The 18,323-nt window shown below is 39.0% G+C and overlaps 1 protein-coding gene across 2 annotated transcripts in view; it reads right to left on the bottom strand.

Moving 5' to 3' along the window:
• LOC121506874 (voltage-dependent calcium channel subunit alpha-2/delta-2-like) overlaps positions 1 to 18,053 on the bottom strand; it is a 73,804-nt gene extending 55,751 nt beyond the window's left edge. For both annotated transcript variants that reach the window (XM_041782849.1, XM_041782847.1), the window contains exons 1-2: positions 17,702 to 18,053; positions 767 to 848 (exon numbers count right to left, since the gene is read on the bottom strand). In XM_041782849.1, the coding sequence (XP_041638783.1) occupies positions 767 to 848; positions 17,702 to 17,817 (198 nt within the window). In that variant the 5' untranslated portion in view covers positions 17,818 to 18,053. The remainder of the gene's footprint in view (positions 1 to 766; positions 849 to 17,701) is intronic.
• Positions 18,054 to 18,323: the final 270 nt, after the last annotated feature.

The raw sequence follows: 18,323 nt of genomic DNA on the forward strand, positions 1-18,323 counted from the left end.
GCAGTGGACAGCAAAGGTTTGATAAAGTTAGTAAAAACTGGAGCCAAAGTATAAGTATATATTTTAAGCCTTAAGCACACCTATGGCAAATTGTAAAATTTAGCATGCAATTGTTGTTTAATAAACTTTTTTCAAGTCTTCATTTGTTGTTTAATATATAATAAATACCAAGCCATGGCCTTGTTACCAAGGTGTTATTGTTACTGATACCATTATATCCCCAGTATTCACATAAAAATGCACCAAATTATGGAAATAATGTCTCCCAAATAATGATGTTACATGATCATCTTATGAAATATCTGTATTAGTATTCAAAAAAGTAGGTGTTATCAAGCTTATAAGTCCAGAGAACATAATTCAAGATATTCTAAATGTTACCACTGTAGGCGTGTGGTCAGGCTGCTCTTATCATTTGTGGGAATCTTACAAAGATCAATAATTACAGCACACAATACACAAAGCTCCAGAAATAAACTCAGCTAGGACATCTTAAAAAAATCCTTTAAAACAAATGAAAATAAGAGCTACAGGACGGACTTTAATGTGCGTCCAGGAAACACAGACGAATCATATCACAGGAGAACATAAAAAGTGTCTTTTCTTGTTTGATGCCCCTACTAAGCTCCAGATGCTAAATCTAATGGATTAACAGCTTCTCTGTTTTTTACAGAGCTCTCTGTCTGCTGAATGTATTTATTGAATTAATGCAGCAACCCAATGAGTAAGACATGTATAGTATTAAAAGAGAGAGCAGCACACTCACCCCTTTCAACTGCTGAACTCCAGTGATGTGCTGAAACACTCTGTCAATCTCCTGCTCGATGCGGCGGGCCCAGTGCATTATCCTGTGGAGAGACATCACAGGCTGACTGTCACACGGCTCAAACAAGGGAAAAAGATACGTGTATGTTTATATATGTGTGTGGGTTTCAAAGTAAGCAGGGATGATGCAAAAATAACACTATTTACTGTAGTACCTGTGCATGGATTAAAACATAAATCCCAAAAGGTGCTTCATTTAACAACTAGAGCTGCTGTTAAACATTTCTGGGAGGTATACAATCGTTGAACAATGACAGTACAGTGGTGGGTAAAGAAGAGGGGCCAGGGTGGTTTTTGTCACAGTGATAGGGATGGACATGAGGCCAAATGACCTTGACTGCTGTCCTTGAAAACCTCATCAGTTTATTCTTGAATTATAATGGAAATTGTAAAGCTTTAAGAAAATCCCACAAGGCATCCCTGACATATCACATATCGCAAGGGAAGAAGAAAAGGCTCAATTATCTTAACGTTTGACCTCTAACATCTTATCAGTTCATCCTTCAGTTGATATTTGTGCTAAGTTAGTGAGCATGGGAGGCTGCACAGTGGTGCAGAGGTTAGCACCACTGTACAGCCCCACAGTGCTGTTGCCTCACAGCAAGAAGGACCCTGGTTCATTTCCCTAGCAGGGCCTTTCTGTGGGAGTTTGCATGCATCCAAATACTTATGTCCATATAGTATATTTCATCCAAAATAAAGTGACTTATCCTTAAACTGTGATCTATATTTGTGCAAAATTTGGAGAAATCTCTGAGTGTTCTTGAGATTTTGTGTTCACAGCAGGCCTGTACTGAAAAAAAAATGATACAGCAATACGTCTTCTCCTTACTGACATCTATTGATACAGATGTTGCAGAATCAATACAGATACGGATGAAAATATTGTGATGACAGATCTAAAATACAAAGTGCAGTTTACAAAAAAAGAAGCCAGCAGGTGACAGCAGACACAACAACTGCATGATGCAGCACACATAGATCAATCGTCATACATTATACAAGCTATGCAAAACAAGGTAAAACACTGTAGCAACACCAATGTTCATCCACACATGACAAGACACCAGGCTAATTAGCAGTTAGCAACAACAGCTAGGCTTGATAGTACGTTTTGTCTCATTCAGCACTCATATTTTATGCTGTGGTGCTGTGATCAGCAAAAAGACATTTCTGCAAATACAAGTGGGTAGTTAGGTGAAACCAGAATATTACTATTGTATTAAAAACAGGAGGAGAATAATGGATAGGGCCATTTGAAGTAAAAAAAAAGTTGTTAGATCTCTGAGGATCTGAAATGTTTTTTTTAATATTTAAAAAGTGTTCTTAGTGTTATGTTTATTCATTACAATGTGTACTATGATACATATTTTATCATGTGTCCCCATCCTAAACTGTCACCAGCACAGAGGTAAAAACAACAACAAAAAACTACATTATCTTTAAGAACACAACCATATTAAAAAGGCAAGGTTTTCTTCTCAATGGCTAATTATTTACATGATATTTACACGATACATATATAGAAAGGAGCTTCCAGATTAAAATGAATACGAATAATAATGTTAAAGTCACTGAGTCATCTCATATGAAGAACTCTGATAAGAAAGTAAACCTAAAGCATGCTTGATAACAAAAATCTGATTATGTCTGCTAGTTCCCTTATCAACAGCAGCTTTTAAAAATAATAACCCCATTTATCCTCCTAAAATCCACTAAATGAATCAACGTGTCTAAATACCATAACATTTTCACTGAATGACTACAGGAATCAAAACAGAGCAATAGACAGCACCTGAGTGAGAGCCACTGAATGTGTGTAGAGCCAGGTAATCAGCTTTGTTGACTCATCATCATAATTCTGCGAGAGGATATTTACAAAGCAAAGAAAAACACACAGATTGCTACTGTATAATTCTATAAGTATGTAAATAGCTTTTAAACCTCCTGTGGCTGCCAGGATCACTGGATGCGGGTGGATTTTGTTGCAGAGCCCCAAAAACAGAGCAACTAATGAGGCGGGAGAAACAAAACATCCACCGTGTTGTGAGAGTTAAGAGCTTCAGTAGAAGGACAATTCAGGAAAGAAGAGGTTTACATTTGTTAGTCACGTTCTGCTGTTTCTTTCTCCACCATCACTTCACATCTTCTCAGAGTTCATATAATTCTCACTGTTTCAAAGTTAAATTTAAACTTTGAAAAGTGTTAATATTTTAACTCTCATGTAGTATTAATTTTTAAGACTCTGGTAATTTTTTCCAAAACAAAATTGTACTTTTAACACAGAATTGTATAATTTCCTTTCTGTGTTAATTTAAAGAATTTATTTATTGACACCCTGTAATGTACTTTTCATGTTTAATCAAGAGCTCCACCTTCAGTTGAACACCTGTGGCAAACTAGGGTGTCATAATTTAAAGCTATCAATGCATAAAAATTTGTATTCTCTCTCCTTTTATAAGCTAAACTCCAGCTACAGACAGGAAGTCACTAACTCAGTGGATAATTCACTCATGGTGAAAACGTGTCTCAATTCAAAACACACATCAAAACACACATCAAAAACAACAACAATCCAGCAGAAAGGATTTGGGTGCCTAACCCTCTTTGGGTTTTCTTTAGTTTGTGGTGTGTTTGATTAAAAGGGATCTCCCTAAGGAAATGTTCAGTTTTTATTTGTTAAATTCTGCTGTAGTAAAAAAAAATAGCCACTTAGTGTAATGTCTGACAGCGAGAGGAAAATATACACCATCATTCCAGTTCCGGCTTGGGTAATGTACATCATTTTTCAACCCATGGTCAAGCTTGACCATTTTAGAGGTATGCAGCTAAATGCCCCACCATGGAGCTCTGCAGCCAGATCCTCTTGTAGAAACATGAGCAAAGGAATTCCAGCAGCAATCACTGTTCACCAGGCAACATCTAAATACATATAAATGCATCTAAACACATCTAAAGCACATCTAAACACTCTGCCCAAGGGTATGATGGGAAAACTGCCCACATGTTCCTCCAGATTTCAAATGGCTTGGGGCTGAGCTCAGTTGACTCTCTACAGAGTTGGATCAACACTGATGGATCAACACTATCAAGTAACTCCAACCCTGAAGACCAGAACTTTAAGGATTTCTTGTAGGAAAAAATGAGTATAGCAGGGACATGTAGGTACACAGCATATCTGATTATATAGTGTGATTTATGTTACCTTACAAATGTCAGGACATCACAACAAACACATTTTATATTCTGAAAATTTAAAAAGAGATCTTTCCCATTCATCAGAGCCTCCCTTTGCCCTCTTCTTTTAATCTTGACAGCCCCAGAATTGTAATACTGGCTGTATCAAAGAGTGAACCCTGATCCAAGTTAACCCTGATGATATCTCTATGGCATCATCAAGGTTATTTTCTCACACTGTGGAAAGATCCCTTCAGAGCCACAGAGGATATTACTCAACTGTTTGCAGCAACCAAAGGCCTACATTTAAGAGAAAGGGAAATTTAACAGTGGACTAAATCTCAGTAAAGATTAACACTAGGGTCTATTTGGTGCAAATTACGATGATATTGTTAAAGGATGATACTATTAAAGAAAGGAGCAAAATATGAAATCTGGGAAGTCACCCATGGAAAATCATAGCTGTTTCTCCTGTCAGCATTTCTGTTAACCCAAAGGCAGATCAATTCTAATGTATCAACTGTATTTGTTCATTTTTTCTCAAGGCGTTCACCTATGAATTTACAGAACAGAAGTGTTGACTGAGTAATCCAATTAGACAGATAGTTAGTCAATAGGCCGATAGGCAAATGTAAAAAATACATAGCTCTGCTTAAATGTGTAGAAACACTTTAAGCAGCAACAGTGCAGGAAACTGTGAAAATGTGTTGCTTGGCAACAGTCCAGCTTAGTTAAGGTCCAGAACAAGAACCAAATTAATTATTCAGATAGCAAAACATAAAAATCGTTTGGTACTTAGTGTTTTTAAATACTGTAAGTTTAAGTATTACACAAGAGGAATAACTGTGACTCTAAATATCAGTACATCATTATTTTCTCTTTCAGCTTTCATCCTCGAGTCAAAGTGCGCTGGGTGCCTGTAAATAGCAGCTGCCATTCTTGTATCAGGCAGCTGACCCTTTCTATGCTTGCCCAACAACACCCAAAGATGTGCTGAAGAGAAGTAGCAACAAAGGAGTCCAGTTGGTGCCTCTGAACATCAGTGAAAGTCCAGGCCTCACAAGAGTATAGCAATACAGGGATGACCAAGGACCGAAAGACTCTGACTTTTTGTTTTTGTGCTCCGATACCAGAGGTGCTCTACAACTTCAACGCTCTCACCATTCACAAATAAAGATTTAACGGCAGCATCCAAGGCACCCCTAAGTGCCTGGAGACTTGTATTCCCAGTGCTGCCTCCTCCTCACTCAAAAAGTTAGGAGCCCCCACTAGGACATCTACAGTCTCTGCAAGGACCCCAGCATCATCAGCAAAGTCCAGATCAGTGATCTGGACATCAGAAAATGACACTCCACAGTTCACTGCTCTGGTTACCTGACCTACAGTGCCAGTGGCAACCAGGATCAAGTTTTGATTGGCTAGTACTCATGTGACATCTAGTCAATCAGATTTTGTTGTACATAGGCTATTTAGTTAGACTGTAGAGGGTAAGATAAAGGGGAAGACACAATTTACAGTGGAAACAAGAAAGCACAAGTTTTTTCATTTTTTAACTTTATTATCTTTGAAATAAAATGCAGATACTGATAGTTAGCAAAATGCCAAATACTGGCCCCAATAATCAGTCAATCCCTAGTACTAAAAAAGTACTAGTGCTAGAGTACAGACAAATAAAAATTGGTTTTGCTATCTTATTGTCAGGAATAGAAATCTCTATTCTGGGGTCAGCCCAAAATCTAGGAAGCCTTTCACATCACACATTTGTTAAATACTACAACAGTCAGTGTAATGTTGAGTACACACTGTAAGCCACACTACAAGTACTGTTTGCACTCTGCATTCTTCTCAATGTGTTTTCTATGATAAACAACCTAATCCCATCCCTAACTGCAATTTCAAAGCAGCACAAACATTCCTACGCAGGCTGTCAGAATAAAAGCAGCATCCTGCAGCAAAAGAAGGGTTGCCTTTCATGTTCAAGCATCAATGCCATGTTGAAGGGTATGCCATTAGCCACAGGGGAGATGAAAAACACGTTACAGGACTAAAGGTGTTTTGAATACTACACTATTTCTGCCATAGACAACCATTCACACTTGTATCCAAAAACCCTGAATGAATACAGTCTCAATAAAAATTCACATCTCCCCCCTTCAATCACCCCATCTCACCTCAGCGGCTCAACCTTCATTCACTGACTAGACTTGTGATAGTCCTGTTCTGTCAGTACAACTGGATAAGCAAGGACTTTGTGCAGGAGAGACATCTATTTGAGTCTGTACTCAATTTGTTGAGGCCAAGAAATAAATCTTGATACCGTGGAAATCACCCTGAATCTTGTAAGTGCCCAGAGAGTCGATTCTTTATCAGTCAGACAGCTCCCAGCAGCGTTACAAGACAACGGGCAGATTTAAGCCTTGTTGGGTTGTTTCCTGTGTCTGAAAAGCCACAAATCTCAACTCTAGTGTCCACATAAAATAATTCACACTGAAGATACTATAGTGGGTCTTCTCTTTCTTTTTTTAACACACCATGAGATGAACATGTGACTTTCTTTAAGATCTGATAATGAACAGACATGCCTCAGTCGAGATCTAGTTTGTCAAAATTGCAGGTTTTCTCATAGAAATGTACCTGAGAGTTACAGTAATGTGCCACATTAAAGAGCCGGTGTGGAAAACTGAGACGTAAGGGTTTCAGGCTGTTTTTTAGGCCCATTTTAGATACAACTGAATGCTTCACAAAGACACTCTGACAAGCACAGCAAGATTTAAAAGTGAAATTATTTTCAGCTTGAGGCAGTGGAGGCAGCTGCTGGAAAAAAAAAAGAAAGTGGTGCTGGGAAAAAAAAAAAAGAGAGCAGCACATCTTGACAACCGTGAAGGTAGCAACCGTCTAATAGAAATGTAATTTTAATAATCCTTTTAAAAACATAATGCCATCATCATTAGGTGTAATCTGCCTGAAATGTATCACAGGCTGGTGTGGGATAACTGTAGCTCTGAGACCAACAGCACCTTAGCTGATCAAGCAGTTATCTTCTCGCCAGAGAGATTTCCAAATATAAAACATTACACATGGTGAGTCAGCATCTTGTGAGTCATGCTTTTCTTATATGTTATGTTCTTATATGGCAGAAAAAAATGTATAACATAAGAATATATACAGTGATGTACAGTAATAAGGTAAAACTCAGTGGAGTGGTGCCTGTAGAAGTGGGTAATCTAATTTATGCCCCACTTTTCTTTTTGAGTCCCGTCCAGCACACACAAATAGACCCTTTATAATCTCACATTAACCACCAACTGACTCCAGGTAAAGACTGTTGTGAAAATGTGATGAAGGAAGGAAAATGATTAAAAGTAGCGCTGCTAGCGTCTAGAGCAAGGGTGTCCAAACTTTTTCCATTGAGGACCACATACAGAAAAAAATAAGGATGGTGGAGCCACTTTTATATATCTCATCTCACCTCGATATTAAAGTTAGTAAAACTAATCTAATGTTGGTCAAGATAATCAGTGATTGGGTATGCTTTAATGGCTAGTAGATGGCCAATCATTTTAAGGATTCTGGGGAGGCCAATCAGATTTCAGGGGGCCCTATTCAACTCTGGCTACCACTGGCTCCGCTGAACAGCATTGGTGCCGCTATTTGCTGCTGTGATCCATTAGGGCATTATAAATCAAGATATCTATTATTTTGGTTGCCAGTATTTTTACTATTTATAGTGTTGTCAAAAAAGCTATAGATCCTTGTCAGAATGTTTGTTTACAGTATTAGCATGGTAGCACTGCCTTATGCTGAAACTAAAAAGAATAATACAGTGTAGCACAAGCTTCATGCTCTATTTAATTTTTAATGAATTTAATGCAATCTAAAGAATTTTTGGGGGCCAATCAAAAACATTTGGCCCCCAGGCCATAGTTTGGGCACCCCTGTTCTCGAGCTACTAAGTGCAGCCTGCCCAACTCTGCTTCTGATTAGCTTGTCCTGATACCCTGATATTTTTACATTCTTAGCCAACAAAGGCAATAAGTGAGTCCTTACAAATTACAGGTAAAGTGATGCAGGTCATGCTTTCGCCATCCTCGGCAAAAAAATGCAGCACGCTACTGAATGGTGAGTGTCATAGTGGGTTGGGTGATGCCTTTAGCACTGGCAGCACTCATTTTCAATACAAAATCAATGTAGTTCAGCATTTTTAGCACTATGCACCCTTAGCGCTACAAATGCCCTCAATGTCAGCTGTTTTTGTCACTGAGCTCAGGGAAGACTGAGTTGAAAACTGTTTAACTTTTGGAACATCACGGCGCTTATCAATGCCCCTCCTCCTTCACTGATCAATCAAAATTAAGCTGAGGGTAAAGTTTCCAGGTCCAGTTTCAATAAGACAAAATATAATCATGTTGTTTTCATGTTTTCTTTGTGATATTTCCTTAATATTGAAATGTTAGGTGCTATTTAATGGTATTAGTATTAGAAGCTATTTTAAAAAAACTGTTATGGATACTACCGAGGAAAGCTGAAGTCAACTTTCATAACAATGAATGCTTGTGAGAAGCAGGGGTCAACCAATATTGGTTTCTCAGGACCAATATTATTAGTCATTCATGAGACCAACAGCCCTGCATTTATCATGGGGTACAAAACGGTAAGAATAATAAACAATTTAGCCCAAGGTCCATCAGAATGACAAACAGCACAGCGCAACACCATAGCAGCAAAACAGGAAGTGATAACATATGTTTACTGTGTCAGTAGCACCCAGGCTACAGTGTTGAATGACTTGCATTCGTGACGTCCAGCCAATCAGACTGTGTTGTACTGAGGACATTTGAAATAAAGCCAGAGAGGAAGACACACTTTGCAGTGGAACCAAGGTAGCCCACTTTTTGATGAATTCGTTTTATCGATTATCAGTAAAATTAAGTGCAATACCGTTAATCGGCCAATGCCAAATATCAACCTTTATAATCACCCAGGCCAAAAATCAGTCGACCCCTCGTGAGTTGTGAGAATTGCTCTGAAACTGAGGTTGTGAATGCTGCCTTTACACTGTAATCTCTGTATACTAAACTACTGGGGAAACATTTTAATTTTTCTCCACTTAATGGGGAAATTATCAGACTTTCAGCTCCACTAAATTTCTATGAATGTCCTTGTTACTTGTCACTTCTGCTCTGATGTCAGCTCATGAATTTTATTTTCCTTTTTTTTTTTTAAATCAGAGCAAAGAGACAAGATGTGTTCATGTAGTTCTGAATTCGGTTTGTCTAAGTGGTGCTTTCAGAAAAGTTCAACTTATGATGTCATGAAACCAAAAAGGGATGCATTCATAGCATCTCTTCCTGTGAACACGATAAACACAACCCTGTTTGAAGGCACCCATAACGCAAATGCAGAACAATCATCACTTAGTTCAGCTAGTTTGTGAAGTTGTGGTAATGATGGTTACGGTAGAGGGATTCTACATCTGAGTGCAGCTTCAGTCCATGTTTGAGGTTTTTTAAATACAGAAGGATTTGTATCATTTTTAGAACTTACACTACTGTATTCTGAATACCTCAGTATTTTTAAAAGCAAGTGCCCTAATAGTCTAACTTGAGTAATAATCCAAATGAACTTACTTTGACTAAAGTAAGTGTGCTTTAGGCAAGTGTGTGTCATGTACTTAGTATGATTTTATAAGAAGTATATCAGATTTTCTGAAGACCTAAATGAGCCTGGGTTTATACAGCTGATAACTGTCTGAAATATAAAAGGAAACAGCAGTCATTACAGAGCTGCTTCTCACAAAAGAAGCAGCTCTGTACTCTTGATGAGTAATGTAAAAGTACACAGAGTTCTCAAACTCAATAAATTACACAAAAATCTTGATAATTGAGTCATTTCAGCCTTCGTGATTCCCAGTGGGTGTTAAAGCAGCATCTTCAGAGTTAAAATAAGACTGGTTCTTTGCCTGTGAACTCAACTTTCATGTCATGTCAGTTTATGTTTCATCATGCCATATGAGCTGGTGCTCATAAAATATTTGTCACTTTCTGCACCAGTTTTTATGGTGCCAAGTTTGAGGCATTTCAAATGCTTTTAAAGCCCCGTGAATCGCTGAGATGTTAAGTGTTGAAACGTTTGAATTTTTCATAGCATGTGAGAAGAGACACACCAACGACTTAAATCGTCCATCCACAGCACTTTCTTGATGTAAATATATTGTCTTGTAAAGCAAATCAATTTTATCATACACATAAACATTCTTACAAAGTGTTTCTTTTGTCATATTGACCTGTTAATTCACTCATATTTTTCTATTATTCTACTTTCTTATTTTGAGATCCTGGTTTATAGTAGCAGGGCCCCGTTGTTGTAATTCGTCTCCAAATGTTGGACAAGATCAAAGTGTGGATATATGCAAGGGAGATATTCAAAAGAACAACTGCACAAGTTTCATGTACAAATTCAGTATTTTTTTCTTTAACTTTTGGGGCTTTGTCTGGGAAACTTTATAGAACATTTTTCTGAAATTCTCAGATATCCTCATCTGATGGAGCACAGGGGGGCCTAGTGGTTTAAGGCGCGCCCCACGTACGCAGACAGCCCAGGTTCGAAACCGGCCTGAGGCCCTTTACCGTATGTCTCTCACCCATTCTCGTCCCTGTTTCTGACTCTATCCACTATCCTCCTCTATCAAATAAAGGCACAAAAATGCCCCCCAAAAAAATCTTCATCTGATATTCTTTTTTTCAGTAACTTTTCTTCAAAATTTTCAGGAATTTGTGGAACTCCTTGAGACATTCTCATAATAAACTCTCAGACATGTTTGCTGGAAACTGACAGAAACTTTTTAAAGTTTTCAGGAAGACTATCAAGCATCATCTGATAAATTTTGGAATTTTTCTTTTGTATATTGTGCATTTATCAGAAAAGTTTACTAGAAAGCTACTAGCTAAATTTCATGTCCCTTTACGAGCATGGCTAGTACAGACCAAGGAATAACCTTTAAAATCTAGACCAGATTCACCAGATTCTCTAAGTAGATCACTTGGAGATTACAACCAAGAAAACAATAAAAGTTGCTTCCAAATAGTAAGCTTTCCTTCACGTTTGTCCATAAAAAGCTGCAATGCTGTTTTGATATTTGCACACAAAAGTGCCATCTGTTTTCACATATGCATGTTCATTATGTGAATTATTTATGATTTTTCTAAAAATATCCAGATCTTTATGATGGAAATTGAGGTCTGTACACTCTGAGTACCCCTCTAGGAGCATGACTTAATAAGAAAACTGACAAATCACACTAAATCCACATGAATTCCTGCACATTTAAAAGAATCAGTTTGAAAAGTTTGGCAGAATATTCAAGATTCCCTTGTGAAGTGTATGAATGTGACTGTGTGAATAGTAAGGTTTATTACACTAGTGTAGCTGCAGATCTGCTTCCTCTGTGTGAATCAGTGCAGCTGAGGCCCAGTCCTAACTTTTTTACTGTGTGTGCTCCATTTCCTCTCCCCAGAGCCCTGAGGGATGTCACTAAACTCTGGATCACAGCACTGCATTGAGGCAGCTGAGCAGCACGCTGCACTTGTGCCTCCTCTCAGTTACCTGCTTTACTCACACTCTCCTGGGACGAGAGTGAGAGAAAGACTCGGTGACGTGACCCACATTCTTTTACTGCACAGAGAAAGACAGAGGTGGAGAGAGGGGAGCAGCAGAGTGAGAGGTGGAGCATGGACAAAACAGATGGTTAAAGCTCTAAGGATGTTATCTACAGTTATTATGATACTGGAACTAGAAACTTTGATATTCTATTAAAACCCAAACAATATCAATATTGGCCAATTTGGACACCATAGAAACAAAGAAAGATGCCTTTTGCAAAGTATTTCACTTTTAAACTGTCAATCAATGCCCAAACACTGCTGTGCAAGAGTATGCTGGAATTTTAGCTTTTTCTTTCTGTCCTGTCTTATGAAACATACTGGGTGTTCAAAATTGCATTCTTCTGTTAGTATACTTTATTACAGTATACTTTCATGAAGTACACAGCACTGAATCACAGCAGGGTAGTGTTGTCCCAAATTGCAAACTGCTGTTTTGCACTTACAGGAAGTAACGCCAGTGTTCTGCCAGATTTTGCTTCCTATCGACTACCCTAACCCTTATGGGCGTCACGCTGATGGCGTAGGGCGCATGTGCAGAACCATAAAGTAGCAATTTTTGATGGGTAGCAAAAAATGACAGAACACCAGTGTAACTGCCACGGTTTTCTTCTTCTTTTTCTTTTTTTTAACAGCAAATTGCAAACAGAATGTTGAAATTTAACGACTATTATTACTCACTATCAGATTACTGAATATAACCATTATTCCCTTAAAGAAGATAAACTTATTTGGCCTCAAATGCCTTTTGCTTGATTAAAATCTGCAGCAATTGGAATAGCTTTCTTGTGCCTTCCTCACAATACCTCCTTATTTAAACTTCCATCTTTGTCCAAATACAGGAACCACTGAGAGCTCATTACTAATAGTGACAAGGAGACAGCTCCTCTACACAGAGTCTAAACCCCCTCTGGTTCCCTCACGTTGTACCAGCATCACCAGTCAATCATCAGTCTCCAACATCTACAAAACCTGGCCCTGTCTTAACTCCTTTGGTTTCCATGTCATCACCAGCTCACACCAGCCAGTCATTCGTCTCATACAATCATTCAACCTAAATAGACTTCACCACCTTGAGTCTCAAGTTTTTTACATCGTACCAGCACTTTACAATCTTCCATCATCTTTCCATCAAGTTTTACTGTCATCCCCTCGACCTCTAGCCTCATTCCTTCAGCCCTCTGTCTCATGACCCTTATTCTCTACCCATTCCCCTAACCCTTACTCCCCCATCTCTCCAATTTTATCTTCATCACTAACAGCAACCTCAGCTAAATCCATTCCTATACTAAAATGGTCTGCGTTACATCAACAGATGTAACTTACTCAATGGTGTGTATTTTTCAAGACAATGGGTCATTAAAAAACAGACATTAGATTCTTACATTAGAACAGACATTGACATACTGCCCAAAAAAGTATCTAGTGATAGTAGATGTGTTTTGCAAGTAGCATAGTCCTGTACACATTGGGTGTTTTACAAAAAAGAAAAAAAAACAGAGAGGTTCAGGGACAATACTATCAGCCTTTCAGTTTCACAATTTTGCATAGAGGGAATCTAGACAACAATCTAGAGCACAATGAGATTTGTTTAATTTCTTCCATGACAAGAAGGCTAAAACAATCTCAGGATTTATCAATAATCCAAACAAGGAAAGCCTATCAAAAGTCAACAAGTAGTTGAATCTGTAACACTGAAACATGAGGCAAAAATTCCAACATGTGATGATTTGCTCTATTTTGAATTGCAGTAAATTAATTACTTGTGGCTATTGATCATTAGTGGAGCAATCCAGATATTTAAAGAGTTCACTTGGACACTGAGAACCTGAGATTTGCTTTTTAAAAAACATTTTCTATTCAATAATAAATCCATTGGTTAATGTTTTCCATGCTTTGAAAGCTGAAGGCAGCATATTTAAGGAAACTATTCTACTATTTTGCTATCACATTAAGCAGCATATGAATATGGTATTTCTCATGTAGATTCTTTCAATTCAACTGAAAATGTTTACCCAAAGTTCAGTGCGACACAGGGCAGTGCTACTTCTCTGCAGAGAGCTGGAGAGCATGACACATTTTGTCATATTTTAGATTTGGCTGATGTTTGGTCAGTATCACCAGTCTGTCTGTCTTTCTCTGTTAAAACTCCACACTCTGTGCTTCACATGTTTTCTGACATTTAATATTTGCCACTTAAACTATTGCATTAATTTAAAAGAAAATCCATACAGGGCAGACAATCAGCTTCTGGAAACTAGGGTTGATTTACCTGACAAGCCAGATAGCCCCTATCCATTGCATAGGATATATTTCACATCCATCAGGGCAACCATCCATAGCCTGTGTTTGGCAGAACCTTTGAAAAAAATCATTGTTCAGCCAAGACAAGCTTTCAGTGTGGTTCTTTGCTCTCCTTTTAATAAATGTCCAGCTCTGATAAAAACTACCACTCTCGCTACATCTGAGCTAATCACCTCACCGGCAGCCATTGTTCATCGGTTTGCAGTACAACTTAGCCCCACCCGTAGCTTACACCTCAATCCCCTCAAATGACACTGATTGGTTAAGTCATTCTCAGACCAGACACTGTTGTTTTGGATCAGAGCTTTGCAAGGTCAATCTACCTGATGACAGACATGGATTCTGGCCAATCTATCAGCTTTGCAAGGTTACGTTTTTATAGCACAGCGACAAAAATGTCAGTTTCTAGCTCCAGTATTTGGGCAATTTTTTGTTTTTAATGACCAAAAGTTGCAAGCAAACTCCTGCACACTGTCAAAAAACAATATCTGTCCAACTGAGACAGAGGTTAGCTTGCAATTTTTAATGAATTCAGTCCTCTCCAATGCACCCATGGCATAAATTCAAAAGCTTTTGTACTTTCTGACTACTCTGAGTAATAAATTAGGAGTCTTTATATAGTTTTTAATCATGTTCAAAAAGATATTGAATATTTTCACAACCTTAATGTCAAGAATCCACCGCGTCAACAGACTGTTTTAAGAGTTTAAACCTGAAAGTATGAAAACAGAGGAATAAAAACTCAACCCTCCATTTGAGGACATGAGGACAAAGGATAGAGAAAAGCATGGCCGAATTTGTAATTATTTTAATGTTATGAGCATAATAATAATTTTTTGACTAAATTAATCTTAAATGACAAATTTAAAATAGATTTCTACAGATGGAAGAAACTCTGCATACAACAACTGTGGCTTCCCATTCAAAGCTTTATGGAAGGTGGGTAAAGAGAAAGCCACTGTTGAAGAAAACTCAGATTAAATCTGGTCTAGAGTTCACCAAAAGGCATTTGGGAGACTCCATGGTTAAGTGGAATAAAGCTCTTTGGTCTTATGAGACCAAAATGGTGCTTTTTGGCCATCAGACAAGACGCTAATATTTGGTGGACACCAAACACTGCATATCACCACAAACACACCATCCCCACTGTGAAGCATGGTGGTGGCAGTATCATGCTGTGGGGATGCTTCTCAGCAGCCAGCCCTGGAAGGCTTGTAAAGGTAGAGGGTAAAATGAATGTGGCAAAAAAAAGGAAAATCATGGAGAACAACCTTATTCAGTCTGCAAGAGAACTCCAGCTTGGGATCAGATTTATTTTCCAGCAAGAGGATGACCCAAGGCATACAGACAGAAATGGTTTAAAGACAACAAGGTGAATGGAGTCAAAGGCCAGACCTCAATCCAATTTATTGTATTTTTGTAGTCAAAAAGGCCAAACTACATTACATGGATAAAAGGATAAAACATCCAAGGGGTGACTTATTTTCATAGGCACTGTATGTATGCACCTATTAAGGCCAGCAAAACTTAGGACACTTTTAATACCACATAATTTAAATCATAAAATTCTCCATCAATTTATTAAAAGATAGTATAAAAAGTTAACCTGACACACCATATGGATTTGTTTCACACATCCATCTGGAAAACCTTCAATACTAAGCGTTTGGGAAACGGCAGAGGATTTGAAAGAAACTCGAAGTGTGATTGGATGAACGTTCTGTCTGTCAAATCTTTACGGGCCAATTAGAGCAACAAAATACATGACGTAGCCGCTATCGAGGTGCGCTTGTCCAGCTACAGAGGAATAACAAGAACCGTGGCAACAGACATGTCAGTGCACGACTTTTGTCATTTTTGAAAAGAAAACAACTCACTGCTGTTCTTTGTTCCTCTTTTAACGAAGAAATGTCGTCAAGTTCTGATAAAACTGGCACTTTAGCAGCATCCACGCTAAGCTCTTCCGCCATAATTGCACTGGCCTCTTGTTGCTGCTTGCATATGTCACGACTCTGCCGCGCCTGAAAGTACTGCCCCTCGTCACTGATTGATCCTGTCACTTTCTAACCAGGCCCAAACGATTCAGATGAGAGCTTTGCAAGATGGATTCACCAGTGAAAAATAAGTAAACGGCATATCCATCTGCTTTGCAAGATTAATAAAAAGAACCAATGTTTCAAAAGTATATAAGAAGACAGGTGCTTACACGAGAAACAAATACACTAACATGGTCTAAATTTCACGAATGAAAACTAAAAAATTGCCAATATGGGGAAGCCTGACTACTATTTCATTGTCATGGTATCAAAACAGGTATCAGTTCATTTTTACTAGTATCACATCAAGGTTCAAAATGTTGTGTTTACAGTTGTATGTATGAAGTGGTATGCATGAATGAATGAATCTATCTATCTATCTATCTATCTATCTATCTATCTATCTATCTATCTGCAGAGAAGCAGACAGAGTCAGTACAGTAGGGGCGGGAGGGAGAAGGGCGAGAAGAATAAATCCTGGCTGCTGCAGTATTAATTCTTAATTGGAATGAGATGCTGTTCTTCAGTGTAGCGATTCTGCTTCATTTAGCTTACATGAAGAGACCCAGGGCAGAGGGCTGTGTGTTTCAGAGCACTCAGCAGAAAAATAAGAGGAAATAAAGGAGGAGGAGGAGGAGGCAGCAGCTATACCCTACTTGAAATAACCCAATTCATCATAAAACACACACAAACATGCACACTTGCACCCCCTCCTGATTTATAGACCCTCTCCCTAATTGGTAAATACACCTCGACTCTCCAGTTGTGATTGGACAGAAATCCCTCACTGTGTGCCCCAAAGATGAGTGGACCATCTGGCCTGTTCCTCCCTATAGAGCCGCCTGATCACAGAGCCTAGAAACGGGCCCAGTCCACTGGAGTCTCCAGTTAAGTGCCAGCTGTACTTAACAGTCACAGGTTAAAGGTCAGGAATTAAACAACTATGCACAGGATATAAATGAACAGAAAATGCCCTCTCTTTTTGTTCTGCCTTGCAGGACTTTAATCCCACATTTCTTCTTCTATGCAGCACAGCCCTTCTCTCTGAGTGTGACTAAACATGCAGGGATCTTTTCAAGAGGTTGCAAGACTAAAGGAATATTTCTGAAGCCTGCATGGAAACATCTAGAGCAAGAAGAGCACAAACACAAGGCTTTACAAATGCACAGACTTGATGCTGCCTGTCACCTGCAACTTCACTAACTGTGCTTTGGAGTAGAAGTGTCACAGTGAAACTTCTCTCTCAGCACACTTGACATCCAAACTGGAGCAGAATTATTGAAGCTGATTCCTCCTTGATGTAAATAAAATTGGCACTACAGAAGAAGACACTTGGTTTGCATTGCTCAGTAAGTAAAAAAAACTCATAAAGAGGCTACATTGTTTTTCAAAGCTACAGATCTGATCTGATATAAAGGGTAGCTTTAATATGAAGAGCTCTTTTTAGTGAAATGTGATGTATATAAAATGCACAGCTCTCTTATTCATGCCCAGTCATACTGTGGACTACACCTTACAGAGCACTGAGCTTTAAATACCCAGCCTTTACATTGAAACGATCGCCAACACAGAAATTACATAAGAGCAGCAAATCAACCAGAATGATTAAAGTATCTATGAAAGCAAGGCTGATTGGACAAGTCTAAACTTATTTCCCATCAGAGCCCCGCTAAGCCTTCAATCAGAGCAGCCTTTACTTACGTGTATTGCTGCGGGAACGTGAGACCCTCCGCTCCAGGCCACGATGCGCTGAAAATCAAGATAATCTGGATAGATACCAAGCAGACGATGCTGCAAGAGCTTCTTCCTATCGCCATTTTCCATTAACAATTCTCGTCACGGGCTTTTTTTCAGTGCGTGAATGAAGCGCTCCGGACTATCTCCGGGGCATAAACAGATACCGAGCTGATAGAGTAGACGTCCGGGCTCAGTTCCCCGACGAGTTCATGTCGGTTATCTGCTGTCAAGTGTACGCGGAGGAGGCAGGCATTGGCCGTGAAGGCATCGCGGACGGTGGGAGATGCACTAATGCAGCTGCCAAGACACTGCAGAGTCTCTCCTCCTGCTCCCACATACACCACCAACAACACCAACACCGACACCACCACCACACAGCCCGGCGCGCGCACTCTCTCTCTTTCTCATCAGCAGCGCGTGGAGCAAGGCGCGTTCACGCTCACCAGGCAACAGAGTAGCAGAGGGAATCTAGAATCTAGTTTTTCGTTCTTTATCTCTATCTGCAGGGCCACGTGGGATTAGCCATCCACATAAATCTTGTGTTCCAAACGTTAAGGAGGAAACCGTCTTAACTACTGGAAGGTGC

Source organism: Cheilinus undulatus, linkage group 3 (assembly GCF_018320785.1).
Source record: "Cheilinus undulatus linkage group 3, ASM1832078v1, whole genome shotgun sequence".
NCBI classification, from domain to species: domain Eukaryota; kingdom Metazoa; phylum Chordata; class Actinopteri; order Labriformes; family Labridae; genus Cheilinus; species Cheilinus undulatus.